The sequence below is a fragment of the Saccopteryx bilineata genome, chromosome 3 (genome assembly GCF_036850765.1).
Source record: "Saccopteryx bilineata isolate mSacBil1 chromosome 3, mSacBil1_pri_phased_curated, whole genome shotgun sequence".
In the NCBI taxonomy this organism is placed as follows: Eukaryota; Metazoa; Chordata; class Mammalia; order Chiroptera; family Emballonuridae; genus Saccopteryx; species Saccopteryx bilineata.
Window position 1 is genome coordinate 269159922 of NC_089492.1, and position 20267 is coordinate 269180188.

A 20267-nucleotide genomic window follows, 5' to 3' on the forward strand; every position below is an offset into this window, starting at 1 on the left:
ATACTGAAGTTCTAGGTTCAAAGTGTCCAAAGTGTAGGGAGGTACAAATAATAAAGGTATCCGTGACTACTTATCAGTTCACTGGGGTTCACACTGAAAAGAAAAATGATTAAACAGACCCCACAAAATATCTGACCAGGAACCAATTATTTTCAAACTAATTTATTATTTTTCAGAGTCAAAAACTTTATGTGAGCCTGGGTCTGGAAACTTTTCCCTCGCCAGTATGGAGATCCAGCTTCTTAAGCCTCAAATTCAAATTCAAAGTACTGTGGGTCGAAGTAGTGGATGCGGACATAACCATCTTCTCCGCCACTGCTGTAGCTGGAAAGAGATAGCCACGGACCAGTCAGATGCCTGCTCTGGGGGAGGCAGGCCTGGAGGCAGGGCCTGGGGAAGAGGCATGGGGAAGGCACGGGGTGGGCCCCTGAGGCAGGGACCAGACCTGGGTGGAGCTCAGCTCCCTTCACTGGGCCCTACCTCTTGCCATCAGGATGGAAGGCAACACTGTTGATAGGTCCGAAGTGACCCTTGACTCTTCCAAACTCTTCTTCAAAGGCCAAATGGAAGAACCTTGAGAAAAAAGGGTGGTGAGGAGAAGAGTTAATTTACTCTCCATCTCCTTCCAAAATGCTTTGGAGGTACCACTCCCCAGTACAAACCATAAAGTAGGGAAGCTGGGGTAAAAGGAAATGAATGTGAACAACATTAAGTTAGGGGACAATCAGGCCCAAATGTCTGCCTGTATACATAGCTAACACTTCCTTACTACATGCCAGGCAGGGTTCTAAGAGCTTAAGTATTAACTCATTTATTTAATCTGCACAGTTTTATGAGCTAAGTATATTATCACTGTCCCCATTATACAGCGAAAGATAACTAGAAACAGAAGAACAATGATGTGTTTAAGGCATCAGAGTAAGCCCGAGAGCTCATGCTTTTTTTTAAGATTTTTTTTTGCCTGACCAGGCAGTGTCACAGTGGATAGAGCGTCTGACTGGGATGCGGAAGACCCAGGTTCGAGACCCCGAGGACGCCAGCTTGAGCACGGGCTCATCTGGTTTGAGCAAAGCTCACCAGCTTGGAACCAAGGTTGCTGGCTCGAGCAAGGGGTTACTCGGTCTGCTGAAGGCCCGCGGTCAAGGCACATATGAGAAAGCAATCAATGAACAACAAAGGTATCGCAACGAAAAACTGATGATTGATGCTTCTCATCTCTCTCCGTTCCCGTCTGTCTGTCTCTATCTATCCCTCTCTCTGTCTCTGTAAAATAAATAAATAAATAAATAAATAAATAAATAAGATTTTAAAAAATTGATTGACTTTAGAGAGGAGAGAGAGAAGGGGGTTGGGAGGAGCAGGAAGCATCAACTTGGCAGTAGTTGCTTCTTGTATGTGCCTTGACCAGATAAGTGCAGGGTTTTGACCAGTGACCTCAGTATTCTAGGTCAAGACCTTATCCACAGGTCAGGCTCTTTTTCGTTGAGAGAGAGACAGAGGAGGAAAAGACAGAGGGAGATGGAGAAGCATCAACTCATTCCACTTAGTTGCACCACTGATTGCTTCTTGTATGTGCCCTGACCAGGTCTTGAACTGGAGAGCTCGGGATCAAGCCAGTGCCCTTGGGATCAGCAACCCTGGGATCAAGCCTGAGACCACAAGCAGAGACCCCAGGCTCAAACCAGCAACTTCAGTGCTCCAGAAGAATGCTCTGTTCACAGTGCCACTGGCCAGGGCAAGAGTTCATGCTCTTAGCCTGACCTGTGGTGACACGGTGGATAAGCATCAACCTGGAACACTGAGGTTGCTAGTTTGAAACCCTAGGCTTGCCTGGTCAAGGCACATATGACAAGCAATCAATGTACAACTAAAGTGAAGCAACTATGAGTTCATACTTCTTGCTCCCCTCTCTGTAAAATCAATAAATAAAACCTTAAAAACAAAACAAAACAAAAAGAGTTCATGCTCTAAACTGGTATATTACACACTTGTCACAGGAGGGCCATAAAATCTGGCTGTACTTTCTGGCAACTAATGACATAGGGAAGTCTCCTTAAATGGTTTGTGTCCATTATGAAAGATACTCCATGAGATTTCAGCATAGAAGAGCTCCTTCCCCTTTACCTGGCCTCAAATTTGCCAATCCTGGTGGAGGTGGTGGTTACATCCATGGCTTCCTGACCACCGCCCAGCACCACCTGAAGGGGAGAAGAACTCTAGACAAGGCCAAAGGACAGGCAAGCCCATTTTCATTCCCCCCAACCCCCAGACCGGGAGGGGACTAAGGCAGGGACAAAGAGATACTTTAGCCACCCCCTACCCCATTCCTTGGGGCTTCTCAATTGTTCAGCCTTGTTGATGCTCTGGGTATCTCCTCTCTGCCTGACATTATTTCCACCCAGAGTTCTTCCTTAACTGCTAGACAAACATCTAGATCCCGGAAGCATTCTGAGGCTTTAGTAGGGAGCCTAGGGGGATTCTCTTACATGGTCATAGTTAGGAGAGAGGGCAGCTGAGTTGACAGGACGTTCTGTCCGGAAAGTCTTCTGATGTTCAAGGGTTGTGGAGTCAAAGAGCTGGAGAGAGAAGGCGGGGGGAATCTGAAAAAGGAGCCTTCTTGGAGGCAGTCAGGCAGCCTGAGAGCTGTGCAGGAGGATGGGAGCGGCCCTGCCCGACCCCTTGCCCAGGCTCACCTTGGCTGTGTTGTCCTTGGACGCAGTGACAAACATGGTCATGTCCCTGGATAACTGGATGTCATTGATCTGCCGAGAGTGCTCCTTAACATTCACCAACACCTCTCCAGACTAGGGAAGGAAGGAGACTGAGACTCTGAGCAGCCCCAATCCCACTAGCCCCATTACTCAGCCAGGATTCAACACTGCTTCCTGTTCCATCAAGGGAACGGGAAGTCTTGGTTGGGACCGCCTAAGTATCCCCTGAATTAACACTTACTCCCTCTCCCAAGCCCAAGCCTACATCTTAACTTGGCCCATGTGCACAAGTTTCATAAATGCTGCTAGTCCATCAAGGAAAACACATGCTTATGGTGACAAACCTATGGACCTATTAATCATCACATTATAATGCTAAAATAGTTTCTATTTATTCCTTTTTTCTTTTTTTTTTTGTATTTTTCTGAAGTTGGAAACGGGGAGGCAATCAGACAGACTCCCGCATGCGCCCAACTGGGATCCACCCGGCATGCCCACCAGGGGGCGATGCTCTGCCCATCTTCTGCCCATCTGGGGCGTTGCTCTGTTGCAACCAGGGCCATTCTAGCACCCGAGGCAGAGGCCACAGAGCCATCCTCAGCACCTGGGCCAACTTTGCTCCAATGGAGCCTTGGCTGCGGCAGGGGAAGAGAGAGACAGAGAGGAAGGAGAGGAGGAGGGGTGGAGAAGCAGATGGGTGCTTCTCCTGTGTGCCCTGGCCAGGAATCGAACCCGGGACTCCTGCACGCCAGGCCAACGCTCTACCACTGAGCCAACTGGCCAGGGCTATTTATTCCTTTTTTCAACAAATATTTATTGTATAGCCACTAATTGCCAAGCATTCTGCTAATAAGCACTTAACAACACCTCACTTCATTTAATCCTCACAATGATCCTATGAAGAAGGGTACTTTAACGGAAAATTTAAAAGAAAGACACTAACGCCTGACCTGTGGTGATATACTAGGTAAAGCATCTGGAGAGGTGGAATGCTGAGGTCACTGGTTTGAAACCCTGGGCTTGCCTGGTTAAGCCACATACGAGAAGCAACTACTATGAGTTGATGCTTCCTGCCCCCCCCAATCAATAAATAAAATCTTAAAAAAAAAGACACTAAGGTTCAAAGAGGTGGTATGTCTTGGGAGATTATATATACTGCTGCCTGACCAGGCAGTGGCACAGTGGATAGAGCACTGGACTGGGATGCGGAGGACTCAGGTTCAAGACCCTGAGCTCGTCAGCTTGAGCGCGGGCTCATTGGCTTTGAGCAAGGCTCACCAGCTTGAGCCCAAGGTTGCTGGCTTGAGCAAGGGGTCACTCAGTCTGCTGTAGCCCCCCAGTCAAGGAACATATGAGAAATCAATCAATGGACAACTAAGGAGCCACAACGAAGAACTGATGCTTCTCATCTCTCTCCTTCCTGCCTGTGTGTCCCTATCTGTCCCTCTCTCTGTCTCTGTCAGAAAAAATAAAAAATATTATACACACACACACATTATTAGGGGATATTTCAAAATATGCAGCTATAAAATATCCCCTAATTTTTGTGAGCAGTGTATACAGTACGAGGCAGACAGCCCCAGCTTATCCCTCTTCTCCGCTAGGGTCTGGCGCACACGAGGATTGCTGCATGCCTACCTTTCCTTAAGATTTTCTCAAAGGGCTATTTCATGTGCTTTCCTTTCCCACAAATTGCTAGACTGTGTAGCATGAGCAGAGTTGAGTCTGTCCTTAAAAGTACCTCTCTGTGTCTCAATTTCTCTATCTAGAAAGCAAGATTGCGAAAAGCCACCCAGGGTCACCATAAAGATACTGGGACTGGCCTGACCAGGCAGTGGCGCAGTGGATAGAGCGTCGGACTGGGATGCCAAGGACCCAGGTTCGAAACCCCAAGGTTGCCAGCTTAGCGCGGGCTCATCTGGTTTGAGCAAGAGCCCACCAGCTTGGACCCAAGGTCGCTGGCTCCAGCAAGGGGTTACTTGGTCTGCTGAAGGCCCGCGGTCAAGGCACATATGAGAAAGCAATCAATGAACAACTAAGGTGTTGCAACGCGCAATGAAAAACTAATGATTGATGCTTCTCATCTCTCTCCGTTCCTGTCTGTCTGTCCCTGTCTATCCCTCTCTCTGACTCACTCTCTGTCTCTGTAAAAAAAATTAAAAAAAAAAAAAAAAAAAAGATACTGGGATTGTGGCTTGACTTTGTTGTAGCAGGTACCTGGCCCAGGTCCTGTAAATGTCTGTTAGACTGAAAGGCTTTGAGCACCATGCCTCACACAAAACATAGTCTCAAAAAACATTCCTTTCTGCCCTAGCTGGTTGGCTCAGCGGTAGAGCGTCAGCCTGGTGTGTGGAAGTCCTGGGTTCAATTCCCAGTCGGCACACAGGAGAAGCGAAGCGTCCATCTGCTTCTCCACCCTTCACCCTCTCCTTCCTCTCTGTCTCTCTCTTCCCCTCTTGCAGCCAAGGCTCCATTGGAGCAAAGTTGGCCTGGGCACTGAGGATGGCTCTGTGGCCTCTGCCTCAGGCGCTAGAATGGCTCTGGCAGCAAGGGAGCAGCACCCCAGAGGGGCAGAGCATCACCCCCTGGTGGACATGCCGGGTGGATCCTGGTCAGGGCGCTTGTGGGAGTCTGTCTGACTGCCTCCCAGCTTCTGACTTCGGAAAAATACAAAAGAAAAACTATATTTCCTTTTCCTTTACCATTTTTACCTATTCTGAAGGAAGAATGTATTTTTGTCTCCTCCATCAATCTGTTCATATGGTAGGGATGTATCTGGCTCCTATATTTTGGGAACACGCATCAGCTTTGTCAGCTGGCCTACGTGGGGGCACAGGTCAGCACCACTATTTGCTAGCACCAAGCATAATTTATGTTTTTTTTTTGTGGTTTTTTTTTTTGGTGACAGGGAGAGGGACAGATAGGGACAAAACAGGAAGGAAGAGAGAAGAGAGATGAGAAGCATCAATTCTTCATTGTGGCACCTTAGTTATTCATTGATTTCTTTCTCATATGTGCCTTGACCAGGGGGCTACAGCAGACTGAGTGACTCCTTGCTTAGTGACCTTGGGCTCAAGCTGGTGACCTTGGGGTTTCAAACCTGGGTCCTCCATGTCCCAGTCTGATGCTCTATCCACTGCACTACAACTTGGTCAGGCCATTTATGCCTTTGACTTCAGTTCCTGTTCCCTTCCTGCAGGTAAACCTGGTGCCTAGTGGGCCATGGTCAGTGCTTGCTGAGAGACTGACTAACCTTTATTGTATTGATATTATATTCTGACATTCCTCAGGAATGCAAGTACCCGAATCAGAAATATCAGACAGCCTAGACTTTATCTTTTCTTCCCCATACTCATTTCATCCTCATCAGTCACCCTTAAATGTCTTTTTTATTTTTTATTTTATTTATTCATTTTAGAGAGGAGAGAGAGAGGGAGAGAAAGACAGAGACAGAGACAGGGGGGAGGAGCTGGAAGCATCAACTCCCACATGTGCCTTGACCAGGCAAGCCCAGGGTTTCGAACCGGCGACCCCAGCATCTCCAGGTTGACGCTTTATCCACTGCGCCACCACAGGTCAGGCCTTAAATATCTCTTGAGCATTAAGTACTCCATATCCCCATGGCTATTCCATTGCCTAGTTCAGGTCCGTTCTCCAAACTGTAGCTTGCAAAAGCTTTCTAAAGAGGATCTGATCATCAATAATTTCAAGATTCCCTTTTGCCTACAGGAAAATCACTCCTTAACTCCTGACACTCAAAAAATCTAGTCCCTGTCCACCTTCCCAATGCCACATTCCAATAATACAAGACTATTTCATAAAGAACCCACACACTGGATGTGAGGGCGATCTGGCTGCGACATCTGTCACCCCATTGATCGCCAGGGTTGATTCGGCTGATCTGGCTGGCTAGGCGAGTGTCCCCTTCCTTCCTCACCACTCCATGTGCGTCCCTCCCGAAGCTGCGCGCTCGGTCGAAGAGGACGACCTTACCCCCTAGAGGAGAGGACCATTCTTCAGTCAAGGGTATACGAGTAGCTGCGCTCCCCTGCTAGAACCTCCAAACAAGTCTCAAGAACCCACACACTGGCCCTGGCCGGCTGGCTCAGTGGTAGAGCGTCGGCCTGGCGTGCGGGAGTCCCGGGTTCGATTCCCAGCCAGGGCACACAGGAGAAGCGCCCATCTGCTTCTCAACCCCTCCCCCTCTCCTTCCTCTCTGTCTCTCTCTTCCCCTCCCGCAGCCAAGGCTCCATTGGAGCAGCGTTGGCCGGGGCGCTGAGGATGGCTCTGTGGCCTCTGTCTTGGGGGCTGGAATGGTTCTGATTGCGGCAGAGCAACGCCCGAAGATGGGCTAAAAGCATCGCCCCTGGTGGGCGTGCCGGGTGGATCCCGGTTGGGCGCATGCGAGAGTCTGTCTGGCTGCCTCCCCGCTTCCAACTTCAGAGAAATACAAAAAAAAAAAAAAAAAAAAAAAAAAAGAACCCCACACTGCCTAACTAGGCAGTGGCGCAGTGGATAGAGCATTGGACAGGGATGCAGAAGGACCCATGTTCTAGACCCTGAGGTCACCAGCTTGAGCACGGACTCATCTGGTTTGAGCAAAAGCTCACCAGCTTGGACCCAAGGTCGCTGCTGGAGCAAGGGGTTACTTGGTCTGCTGAAGGCCTGCGGTCAAGGCACATATGAGAAAGCAATCAATGAACAACTAAGGTGTTGCAACGAAAAACTGATGATTGATGCTTCTCATCTCTGTAATTAAAAAAAAAAAAGAACCCACACACTACCTCAACTCTGCCTATGTGTGCCTGTTCCTTTTGCCAGTAGAACGTACTTCTCTTCCTGTGTGAAGCTCCATTTCTTCTCTATGGCTTAATGTCCGTGCCACCTCCTCTGTGACACAGGGTACTCTGACCTTGACTGAGACATCTATGGTGGCACAACTCACAATCTGACTCATCAATAATCATTTCCCTGCCTGCATGTGCTAGCTTTTGCCAGTCTGTCTCCCCTTGGGGCAGGGCCCTGGAACTCAGTGACAGCAGGAAAAGAATTCATTGTGATCATTATTTTTTTTTAATTTTTTAATTTTATTTATTTTTTATTTATTCATTTTAGACAGGAGAGGGAGAGAGACAGAGAGAGAGAAGGGGGGAGGAGCTGGAAGCATCAACTCCCATATGTGCCTTGACCAGGCAAGCCCAGGGTTTCGAACCGGCAACCTCAGCATTTCCAGGTCAACGCTTTATCCACTGCGCCACCACAGGTCAGGCCATTGTGATCATTATTAACAGAGCCTGAGAACTCTGTGACAGGTTTTTCAAACACCTAATATTGCCTGACCAGGCAGTGGCGCAGTGGATAGAGCATCGAACTGGGATGCAGAGGACCCAGGTTCAAGACTCCGAGGTTGCCTGACCAGGCGATGGCGCAGTGGATAGAGCGTCGGACTGGGATGCGGAGGACCCAGGTTCGAGACCCCGAGGTCGCCAGCTTGAGCGTGGGCTCATCTGGTTTGAGAAAAAAATTCACCAGCTTGGACCCAAGGTCCCTGGCTCCAGCAAGGGGTTACTCGGTCTGCTGAAGGCCCACGGTCAAGGCACATATGAGAAAGCAATGAATAACTAAGGTGTTGCAATGTGCAATAAAAAACTAATGATTGATGCTTCTCATCTCTCCATTCCTGTCTGTCTATCCCTCACTCTGACTCTGTCTCTGTAAAAAAATAAAATTAAATTAAATTAAAAAAAATATTAAAAAAAAAAAAAAAAAAAAAAAAAAGACTCCGAGGTTGCCAGCTTGAGCGCAGGCTCATCTGGTTTGAGCAAAAGCTCACTAGCTTGGACCCAAGGTCGCTGGCTCGAGCAAGGGGTTACTCAGTCTGCTGAAGGCCCCCCATCAAGGCACATATGAGAAAGCAATCAATGAACAACTAAGGTGTTGCAACGCGCAACAAAAAACTAATGATTGATGCTTCTCATCTCTCTGTTCCTGTCTGTCCCTGTCTATCCCTCTCTCTAACTCTGTCTCTGTAAAGAAAAAAAAAAGACACATATGAGAAAGCAATCAATGAACAACTAAGGTGCCACAACAAAAGACTGATGATTGATGCTTCTCATCTCTCTCTGTTCCTGTCTGTCTATCCCTCTGTCTCTGTAAAAACAAAACAAAACAAAAACACCTAATATTATTAGATCCTTGAGACATTTTGCAGATAAACAGGCTCAAGAAAGTTATGTAACTTACCCAACATCACACAGCTAGAAAGTGGTAAAGTCTGTATTTAAGTCCAGCTCTCGCTCTTAACCACTGCACAATCCTGCCTTGTAGAAAATCATTGTGGTGAGCTCAGGTCCCACCAAGCCCCTTACCTTGGCGCTATACTGGTTGAGCTCTCCACTCTCATGGCCTGCAATGATGCATTCCCCTAGGGGTCCCCAAACAGCACTGGTGATCTTGGAGTCATTGCAAGGGATCTTCATGTAGGGCTCGTTGTTGTCTGTGTGGGGCGGCAGATGTCAGGGCCTTGGCTTTGGAGTTACACCTTTCACCTCAACCCCACCCCTAGGCCCAGCCCTTACCAATCTGACTCGGATCCCGCAGGTCAAAGAAGCTCACAAAGCACTGGTAGCCCATTTGCTTGTCCGTGGAGAACATGATGATGTTGCCCCCGAAGTCAAAGCCACAGGTCCGGACGGCTGAATTGGTCTTGAGTAGGGCCAGCTGCTTCCCTGGGGACAGACAAAGTCTGGGCCACTCCTTGCTCATTGCCATAGTAGAGAAGAGTCTACACCTGCCAATCATTACATCTCACTGTTTTTCCTGTTCTAGTGGTTCCAACCCACCACCCTCCTCTTCCTCACTGCTATGCTTTGGCTCAAGTCTGTGAACTTCTTCCCCAGTCTCTCTTCAGACATCTTGCTAATGTGGCACCCCTCATAGTGGAGTGCAGGACATCTGTCTCCTTAGAATGTGCTCCTCTACAGCAAAGACCTGCTCTGATCTCTCTGGATGTCCCCAGTGCCCAGCACAGCCCTGGCATAGAATTGGATGCCCTGTAAATATTTATGATACTAAACTGAGCAGCATATCAGGATCCCGTCTTTAGTCTCAGTTCTTCCAGTGCTCTCCACCTCTAGGCAAGCTTGCTAAAACTAAACACAGACTACTACTCTTCCTTGCTCAGCGACCTCCGCAGTGTGCCAATCTTACAGAACAAAGCCAAGCTTCTAAGCTTAGTACTGCCTGTTCTGGTCCCAGCAACTGCCTCATCTGCTGCACTATGTATTTCATTCCCCAAGAAGCAGAAACTCTTGCCGGATCAGATGACTTGGACATGACACTTGCCATGCTTTCATTCCTGCATGTGCCAAAGTAATGACCTCTTTCTCTGGCCCTGCTCTATGACACTTACCTTGGGAAATCTCCCTGGGCTGCTCCCATCCCATTCCCGGCAGCCAGAGGCCCCCTCTGGCCTTCCACAGTGCTCTATGTGTCCTCTAACATGACTTGTATCTTACTGTAGTGCCTCCTTTTCAGTCTCTGTTCTTTATTTTCTCATCTGTCTCTTGCTTCCTAGACTAGGAACCATCTCTGGATTTATACATATTTCCTCAGAACCTGTTTTTTTAAATAGTATGCTATAGGCCTGACCTGTGGTGGCGCAGTGGATACAGCGTCAACCTGGAATGCTGAGGTCGCCAGTTCAAAACCCTGGGCTTAGCCCTGGCCAGATGGCTCAGTGGTAGAGTGTCGGCCTGGCGTGCAGGAGTCCCGGGTTCAATTCCCGGCCAGGGCACACAGGAGAAGCGCCCATCTGCTTCGCCACCCCTCCTCCTCTCCTTCCTCTCTGTCTCTCTCTTCCCCTCCCGCAGCCAAGGCTCCATTGGAGCAAAGTTGGCCCGGGCGCTGAGGATGGCTGTGGCCTCCGCCCTCAGGCACTAGAATGGCCTCTGGTTGCAACAGAGCAACGCCCCAGATGGGCAGAGCATCGCCCCCGGTGGGCATGCCGGGTGGATCCCGGTCGGGCACATGCGGGAGTCTGTCTGACTGTCTCCCCGTTTCCAACTTCAGAAAAAATACAAAAAACAAACCAAAAAAAAAAACAAAAAAAAACCCTGGGCTTGCTATTTGACCAACACCTAGTCAAGGCACATGTGGAAGCTGATCCTTCCTGCTCCTCCCCTCTTTCTATCTCTCTCTCTCTTTCTCCTCTCTCTCTAAAAATGAGTAATAATAATAATAAAAAATCTAAACAGTATACTATAGGTCCTCACTGTTTGTTAAAGTGAATGACCAAAAAAAAGTGAATGAACCAGGCTTACCTGTTTCACAGTCCCAGAGACGACAGCTGTTGTCAGCTGAGCCAGTGAGGACATGCTTAGTGTCCCCTGAAGAGTGTGTTAAGAAACATGACCAAGTTCACCAAACCCAACTGAATCACCTCCCTGTTCAGCTCTAGAGAGCCCCTTTTCCTCTTACCTCATTCTAACCTCCTCAACCAGAAACGGAATTTGTCCTAATTGTTCTCCCCACAGTGAACAGTCCAGGGAGTAGGAGGTAGGTATTACTCTCTAGATCCACAATAGCACCCCAAATTCTCAGCTCCAAGTCAACAGCCTCTCTGTTGCAGGCCTCTCCTAGGAACATAAACTCAAAGCAAAGGCAAGGATACAGTCAGCATCTACACACCACACAGCTCCAGTATGGCCCATGTAGGTGCCCAGCCTCTCACCATTCACAGAGTACCACACATTGACAATCTGGAGAAGTCAAAGACAATGTGACAGGATGGTACACACCCAGGCTGAGCAATGGCTTCATATTTTGCCCCAAAACCCCTCAGCAGCCTCTAGCCAGGTCAGAGTCTGCCCTTTCCTGCTCATCTCTTGGGAAATAGCAGACTGCTGGCAAAAAGATCAACTCTTGGATTCTTCCCCTTCCTGCAGGTTAAGTGGCAGGGGAGTCAGGAGGCTGACAAAAACTTCTCTATTTGCCTCTGTTCCAGCCCTCTCCCATATGTCTAAACCCCCAGGAAAAGAAAAGGTCAAGCTGAATGCAAGTCCAGAAAAACAGGAGCTTTGGTATTCTGTCCAAGTGGGAGCTGTTGGTAGTAGGGAAGCCGGGTTTCAATCCCTGTTCTGCCACTATCTCACTGTATTCTCTCAAACACAGGGCTTCTTTCCTCTGAACTTCAGTTTTCTCATCAGAAAAGTAATACTTTCTTCAAAGGATACCTGTGAGGCTATTTCAACAAAATGATATCTAAGGAATTTAAAGTATAAGTGACTATCATTAATGAGGCACTCATCGCATCATGTTCTGTGCTACGCTTTTTTTTTTTTTTTTTTTTTTGGTAAGATTTTACAGCCTGACCTGTGGTGGCATAGTGGATGGGGTGTCGACCTGGAATGCTGAAGTCACAGGTTGGAAAACCCTGGCTTGCCTGGTCATAGCACATACAAGAAGCAGCTAAGAGCCTGACCAGGCGATGGCACAGTGGATAGAGTGTCGGACTGGGATGCGGAGGTCCCAGGTTCGAGACTCTGAGGTCGCCAGCATGAACGGGCTCATCTGGCTTGAGCAAAAAAAAAAGGCTCACCAGCTTGGACCCAAGGTCGCTGGCTCGAGCAAGGGATTACTCAGTCTGCTGAAGGCCCGCGGTCAAGGCACATATGAGAAAGCAATCAATGAACAACTAAGGTGTTGCAACGAAAAACTGATGATTGATGCTTCTCATCTCTCTGTTCCTGTCTGTCTGTCGCTATCTATCCCTTTCTCTGACTCTCTCTCTGTCCCTGTAAAAAAAAAAAAAAAGAAACAGCTAAGAGTTGATAGTTTTTTGTTTGTTTGTTTGTTTTACAGAGACAGAGAAAGAGTCAGAGGGATAGAGAGGGACAGACAGACAGGAACAGAGAGATGAGAAGCATCAATCATTAGTTTTTCGTTGCACATTGCGACCCCTTAGTTGTTCATTGATTGCTTTATCATATGTGCCTTGACCGTGGGCCTTCAGCAGACCGAGGAACCCCCAGCTCGGGCCCCAAGCTGGTGAGCTTTTGCTCAAACCAGATGAGCCCACGCTCAAGCTGGCAACCTCAGGGTCTCGAACCTGGGTCCTCGGCATCCCAGTCCGATGCTTTATCCACTGCGCCACCGCCTGGTCAGGCAAGAGTTGATAGTTGATGCTTCCCACTCCTCTCCCCCTTTTTCTCTCTCCTCCTCCAAAATCAACTCATATTAGTAGTTGCTTCTCGCCTTGGCCTGGCAGGCTAGGGGGTTCCAACCAGCAACCTCAGCATTCCAGGACATTTTATCCACTGCATCACCACAGGCCAGACTGTGCCATGCTCTTTACCTCATTTAATCCTAAAGGCAACCTCATGAGGAAGGTACTACTAGCATCCATATTTTATAAAAAGGGAAACAAAGTTAGAAAAGTTAAATGACATGTTCAAAGTCACATTGCTGGTGGATGCAGGAGTCAGGATTCAAATCAGGTGTGTTTGGCTTCAGAGCCCTACTGTTAGTCGGGAGGTACCTCAAAAGGCAGTAGTGTGAGGGACTGTTTGCATTCAGTGAGTGGCAGGCTGGGCCCCAGGACTGACTAAAATAAGACCAAGGACACCTTCATTAAGTCCTCTGTGTGCCTCTCTCGCTGCCCAAGGATCGGCTTTCCCCTCTAGAAATGGCCTGTTTTCCTTTCCTGGTAGAACAGTTCTGTTCTTCCCCAGAATGGTCTTCTCCAGGTGCCCTGAACGAACTGACCCCCGTCCTGTCCCCGTTCCACAATGGTCATCTGCATTCATTCTTCCCAGCTACTCTCTTCTACCAACAATTGGGTTCTTTTCAACCTTTCCCGGTAGAATGTTCTCGCCCACCTACCCCCGGATTGGTCATTCCCCACTTCTTAGAATAGGGCGCTCTTTGGGTCCCTGCTAGCGACAAAACCAGCCTGCCCACCCATCTCCCTGGCAAAATGAACTCGCTCCCTCCCGGACGCCCTCCGGAAAGTCCCGCAGGCCCGCCCTCCCGGCGTCGCTCACAGGGTCCTTGGCCACCGTGAAGAGGAGGTCTCCCTCGCGGTTGTACTTAATCTGCGTAATGGACCGCTCATGGCCCTGAAGCAGGATCGGCTTCTGTGGGGACAGGACGGGAGTGTCAGCGCCTGGAATAGGCCCTCGTCTCGGCCCCGGACCCCGACAGCAACACCTCCAACTCAGTGGAACTCACCATCCCTGCGCAGACGCCAGGAAAGAAGCAACGTGAGTAGGGCCGGAAAAGGCTTTGGGGCCACTTCCGGATTGTGGGTCTCCGCCCCTTCGTGCCCGGAAGTGGAAGGGAGAGGCGTTCCCATGGCGGCGTCCCTCGGTTTGTAGGCAGGCAGTCCCCTCCGTGGGCTTCTCATACCCACCCGAGCTCCTTACCCTAGAGTTCATTTCCTACTCCCACTCCATTACCTAAATCAGACCTCTGCTACCAAACCCCGGGTTTCTGGATCCATCTTCCCGGTCTTCCGGTGTCTGTCATACCCGCCAGTCGCACCCGGGACATCGGAGAGCGAAGGAGGGCTGTAGGGGTGGTAGCTGGGGATGGGAAGCCGGAGGCTGGTGGGGCATGGGGAGCGGCTGTTTGGTAGCGGGGAGAGGGTCACTCGCATCTTCATCCAGGGCAGGCGCTGGCTCTGGTGCTCGTGGCCGCTCTGTGGGGTGGTACCCAGCCGCTGCTGAAACGGGCTTCCTCCCGCCTGCAGCAGGTTCATGAGCGGACCTGGGTCTGGCAGTTGCTGCAGGAGATGAAGACCCTCTTCCTGAACATTGAGGTGCGTCTCTGAATGACCTCTTTGGGATAGCTGCTAAGAATCTGGTCTCTGGAGTCAAAACAGTCTGGGTCAGATTTTGCACCCCACCACTGACTAGAAGCTCTTGGATGAGTCATTTGTCTTCCTTGAGCCTAAGTCTTATTATTTGTAAGATGGGAATAATAATGGTAACCACTTTACATGGCAGTTGTGAAGATGAAATGAAGTGAAGCCCATAAAGCACTTAGCATTGGGCCTAGTACATAATTACTGTTCAAGCTATGGCTGCTATTTAATATTTTATTACGATGACTCCACAGACCTCTCCAGAGTGAGGGCTTGGGGTTCAGATTGTCCCTGGGGAGGGAAGATAAGAAAGGACTTGGAGAATGACTTCTGACCCCAATGCTGCCAATCTAGGTCTGTGGGAAAGACAAGACAGGCACAACCGCCTCTCAGGGCTGAGGGCGATGAGAGATACAGATAAAGTGCTGTGTAAGCTCAGGGGAGGGAAGCTGGAGCTAGGGGACTTGGAGTGGCTCCTTGGAGGGAGTGACATTGGCATTCAGGGACTTGCAGGATGGGGAGGATGGGAACTAGAAGGGCTGAGGGAGAGGGCATTCAGGACAAAGGCATAGAGTTCAGTCAGTAAGTTTCCCTCTGCCTGGGAAGAATCCTTTTCAGAGGGCTTAGTGCTCCCTGGGTCCTTATAGCTATTCCTCCCTCCAAGGAAAGGCATATTTAGAGGCTCAAAGAAGGCAGTGCTGCACAGTCAAGCAATCACACTGACTGCAGATTTCTTCTTTCCAGTACCTGATACCCTTTTCCCTCAACCAGTGTGGCTCCCTTCTCTACTACCTCACCTTGGCATCAACAGGTGGGTTTCTGGCTTAGAACTGTATGCTTAGTGGCGGAGGGCATTTCTGAATCACTGTGGGAGGGGTGCCTGCAGCACCTTGTTTCCATGAGTGAAGGAGAGCCCACTGTCCCTGTTGCTGTCTTTGCACACTCTTCTCTGAGCTATACGGGCACAGTGGCTGGTTATGAGTATACTGCCAGGTACTAGGGTTGGTTTGAAGCCTGGAAGTTTTGTGCAGCAGCAGAGGAAAAAAGGAAGGTTCATTTTGTAACTTCTTTCATCTGTCTTAAGTCCTATATAGCATGTCAGTGTAGAAGGATTTGAAACCATATATTACCTAAAGTTTATGTTTTTGAACTTTGCTATGAGAAGTCCCCCTGTTGTTGTTTCACCTCCTGTGGAGTCTCACCCAGGCCCCCTAGGGGCTTGAGGGGAGTATGGGCCCCAGATCGCTTTGCGGAACACTTCAGAAACAATGGCAGGGTGAGGGCATAGGCTAACCTCCAGACCTGCCACATCAGCTTCAGCTAGAGTCACTGTACTTTCATCTGTTTTACATTTTGGGCTTCTTATACTGCTTCATTTGAAAGAAAATTTGAGCCCTGGCCGGGTAGCCCAGTTGATTAGAGTGTCATCCTGATACGTCAAGGTTGCAGGTTCGATTTCTGGTCAGGAGACATACAAGAATCAACGAATGAATACATAAATAAATGGAACAACAAAGGCCCTGGCCGGTTGGCTCAGTGGTAGAGTGTCGGCCTGGCGTGCAGGAGTCCCGGGTTCGATTCCCGGCCAGGGCACACAGGAGAAGCGCCCATCTGCTTCTCCACCCCTCCCCCTCTCCTTCCTCTCTGTCTCTCTCTTCCCCTCCCACAGCCAAGGCTCCATTGGAGCAAAGTTCGCCCCAGGCGCTGAGGATGGCTCCATGGCCTCTGCCTCAGGTGCTAGAATGGCTCTGGTTGCAACATAGCAACACCCCGGATGGGCAGAGCATCGCCCCCTGGTGGGCATGCTGGCTGGATCCCGGTTGGGCGCATGCGGGAGTCTGTCTGACTGCCTCCCTGTTTCCAACTTCAGAATAATTAAAAAAAAAAAAAAAAAAGTGGAACAACAAATGATGTTTCTCTCTCTCCTCTTTCTTCTTCCCTCTCCCTCGCTCTCTTTCTTCCTCCCTCTCCCTCTCTCTCCCTCTCTCTCCTTGTCCCTCTCTCTCTAAAAATCAATCAATAAATAACATTTTTTTTTAAAAGAGACAATTTGCCTGACCAGATGGTGACGCAGTGGATAGAGCGTCAGACTGGGACACAGAGGATCCAGGTTCTAAACCCCAAGGTCTCTGGCTTGAGCATGGGCTCATCGGCTTGAATGCAGGCTCACCAGCTTGAGTGCAGGGTTGCTGGCTTGAATGTGGAATCATAGACATGACCCTATGGTTGCTGGCTTGAGCCCAAGGTCACTGGCTTGAGCAAGTGGCCATTCGCTCTGCTGTAGCCCCCCCCCCCCCCCCCCCCCGTCAAGGCACATATCTCACCCTTCCTGTCTGTGTCTGTCTGTCACTCTCTCTGTCAGAAAAAAAAAAAAGACAGTTTTATTTAACCAAGATTACATAGGGAAACTGATGTCTACCTCACTCCAATGCCCTTGCTCTTCCATCGACCATGTCGCTTCCCTCCCCCATCTACTATTGCAGACCAGTCTTTAGCAAACATGGCATTCACTGGAAGTTGTGTAAGCTTAAAGAAACAGCTCTCTGTCGGTAGGAACTGTGTCAGTTTTTTGGATGAGTAATGCCAGCTATGGTGGGGCCTTGACGGGATGAGGAACAAGACTGATCTTTCCTGCCCTGGCCTGGTAACTCAGTTGGTTGGAGCGTTGTCCTGATACGCCATGGTTGCAGGTTTGATCCCTGGTCAGGGCACAAACAGGAATCAACCAATGAATGCCTAAATAAGTGGAACAACAAATTGATGTTTCTCCCCCCCCCAAATCACTAAATACATTTTTTAAAACTTGTTTGATTCTTAAAAAAAAAGAGCCTGACTGGTGGTGGTGCAGTGGATAGAGCATCGACCTGGGACACTGAAGTCCCAGGTTTGAAACCTGGAGGTTGCCAGCTTAAGCACTGGCTCACCAGCTCAAGTTGTGAGGTCGCCAGCTTGATCTTAGGATCATCGATTGATCCCACAGTCACTGGCTTGAGCCCAGAAGTCGCTGGCCTAAAGTCCAGGGTCACTGGTTTGAACCCAAGGTCACTGGCTTGAACAAGCAGTCACCAGCTGGGCTTAAGCTCCCTGGTCAAGGCACATATGAGAAGCAATGAACAACTAAAGTGATGCCATTACCAGTTGATGCTTCTCATCTCTCCCTTCCTGTTTCTCTCTCTGTCTCTATCTGTCTCTCTTGCAAAATAAAAAATAATTTTTTGGCCCTGGCCGGTTGGCTCAGTGGTAGAGCGTCGGCCTGGCATGTGGGGGAACCAGGTTCGATTCCCGGCCAGGGCACATAGGAGAAGCGCCCATTTGCTTCTCCACCCCCCCCCCCTCCTTCCTCTCTGTCTCTCTCTTCCCCTCCCGTAGCCAAGGCTCCATTGGAGCAAAGATGGCCCGGGCGCTGGGGATGGCTCCTTGGCCTCTGCCCCAGGTGCTAGAGTGGCTCTGGTCGTGGCAGAGCAACCCCCCCCCCAGGGGCAGAGCATCGCCCCCTGGTGGGCAGAGCGTCGCCCCTGGTGGGCGTGCCGGGTGGATCCAGGTCGGGCGCATGCGGGAGTCTGTCTGACTGTCTCTCCCCGTTTCCAGCTTCAGGGAAAAAAAAAAAATTTTTTTTTTCCTCCTCTGCCTGAAGCAGGTGAGGCCTGGCAATGCTGGGCAAGAACGTGCTCAGGAGTCCTCAGCCAGTCTTGTTGTAAACAAGTAACTCCGCTTCCAATTTATCCATTTTTTGTTTTGTTTTGGTAGGTGTGTAGTAAGAACACTTAACATGAAATCAACCCTCTTAGCAAATTTTAAGTCTACAAAATTTAAGTGTAATACAGTTTGAATTAACAATGCTGTTTACTGCATTATTCTTTTCCAAGTTCATTTACTGAGAGTCAGTCCCTTGGATCTTCAAACCCAAGGAACAGATCCTGGGCTATGGTGACCTCTATTTAGGGTCCAACCCTGTGAGGCCTGCCCTGAACAGAAGCCTGGCCTCCTACCTCTGATATTGTTTCTTCTCCTTTAACCCTTAGGCCCAAGCCTTATGGAAACAGAAACAAAATGTGCTTCACTTGCTGTTTTGGTTTGTTCATATCCATTAGATCAGTAAGGGCACAGCTTTAGAGTCTGACAGACCTTGGTTTAAATCCTCAATTTGCCTCTATTTATGTGACTTCTTTGAGCCTTTGTTTCCTTTATCTATGCAACATGATGATAGTGCTCTTCTCACAGTGTTGTTGTGAAGGTTTAAAGGAGATACGTACACAAGCGCCTAGCACATAATGTGTGCAAAGTAAGTGGTGGCTGTGTCTGGTATTAGTGCAGTGATTCCACTGCATCCTTTGGGCTTTGGGTGCCTGTCTGCCCAGATGTTCTTGAGATCCCAGGAGCTCTCTTTGAGTGCGAAGATCTGTCCTTATCAGCAAACCAGGGTGGTCCCAGACCTTGTAGTTCAGGTCTTCATGCTGGAATCCTGAGGGAGCACTGAGTTTGGAGTCAGGAAACCTGGGTTTGAATCCTGAGCTTTACTGTGACTTCATCTAGAAAATGGGATCACACAATACCTTTTTATTTAAAAAGTGTCTTGATGATGAAATGAAAGTGTTTTGTGCTTAGAAAGTTATTTTTTTGCATCTCTGATTCTTTTTCTATCTGGTCACTCAGATCTGACCCTAGCTGTGCCCATTAGTAATTCTCTGTCCATTATCTTCACACTGATTGTCGGGAAGGTCCTTGGAGAAGACATTGGTGGAAAACGTAAGTCAGCCACTGTAGGCGTGGGGAGCAGCTACTTGGGCCTCGACACTCCTGCTTTAGTTCTCCCAGAGCCATCTCCCATGGGTGGGTGGGAGAGGACCTTCCCCCAGCCCTGTGCCAGCTCCTACTGGCATGGCTGGGCTTAGAGACCCTGGCTTTCTACCCATTATCCCAGGAACATTTGCAGGCATGGTGCTCACCATGGCAGGAATTACACTCTGCATCACAAGCTCAGTGAGCAAGACCCAGGGACAACCTTCTACCCTTTGAGTGGGCCAGTGCCACCCTCTAGCTCTGCTGTCCCCAGGAGGCCATGAGGTGCAGACAGTGAGCAGATGGACCTAACACTGCTCCTTCTGAGCCTCTGCCTCCCATCGTTTATGGGAATAATGGCTACCTTGTGGTCACAAGAAGAGACAAGAGTAAAAGGGTTTTGTAACTTTCAAGAACTGTTCAACGGCTGGGATGTAGTGCAAGAGACTTCTCACTCAGCTTCAGCCACCTTTCTGCCCAGCAGCGCTCCTCCTGCTGTCACGTCAGGCCCCCAGCCCAGCCACTGTCATTGTGGCCTGATCTGGACTATCCCAGCAGCAGCGTCAATGGACTGCAGAACCCCAGCTGTCTGGAGAGGGCCAGCTCCAGTCTCTGAGCTAGAAATGCAAATGTGAGGCCTCCAAAACTCAAAGCTTTGGCTGACTGTGGGGGGCACTGAGGGACGGAAGGGGCATCAAAATGGCAGATGTATGGGTGACGAGCTGCTTGTTAGCCATGCGTGTCCCACCCTTGAGATGGGTGGAAATCCTCAACTGTCTGCCCCTCTCACAGAAAGACAGCTGTGAGCCCCAGCACTGCCTAACTCCAGCATTGGTGCAATGCCTGGTGAGTATAGCCTGTAATAAATCTGTAGTAAACCGATGGAGGTTAGCAAGTATTCTTTTATTGTGACA

At 49.3% G+C, this 20267-nt stretch overlaps 2 protein-coding genes across 3 annotated transcripts; one reads left to right on the plus strand and one right to left on the minus strand.

Annotated features, from left to right (window-relative positions):
* Positions 1-146: 146 nt before the first annotated feature.
* EIF3I (eukaryotic translation initiation factor 3 subunit I) lies at positions 147-14161 on the minus strand. The gene is given in 12 exon segments (XM_066269791.1): positions 147-324; positions 481-573; positions 2125-2198; positions 2487-2576; positions 2694-2804; positions 9080-9207; positions 9290-9439; positions 11033-11098; positions 11383-11470; positions 13754-13846; positions 13941-13969; positions 13972-14161. Coding segments are annotated over 12 exon segments (1179 nt in total). The 5' UTR covers positions 14147-14161; the 3' UTR covers positions 147-242.
* On the plus strand, positions 14028-20235 carry TMEM234 (transmembrane protein 234). Of its 2 annotated transcripts, none has more exons than XM_066269797.1 (5): positions 14028-14078; positions 14378-14529; positions 15319-15385; positions 19228-19320; positions 19496-20235. In XM_066269797.1, exons 1-5 carry the CDS (start codon positions 14063-14065, stop codon positions 19588-19590), a joined length of 423 nt encoding a protein of 140 aa, XP_066125894.1. In that variant the 5' UTR covers positions 14028-14062; the 3' UTR covers positions 19591-20235. The 2 variants fall into 2 exon arrangements, with proteins under 2 accessions (XP_066125894.1, XP_066125895.1); XM_066269798.1 differs by having other exon boundaries at positions 19838-20235.
* Positions 20236-20267: the final 32 nt, after the last annotated feature.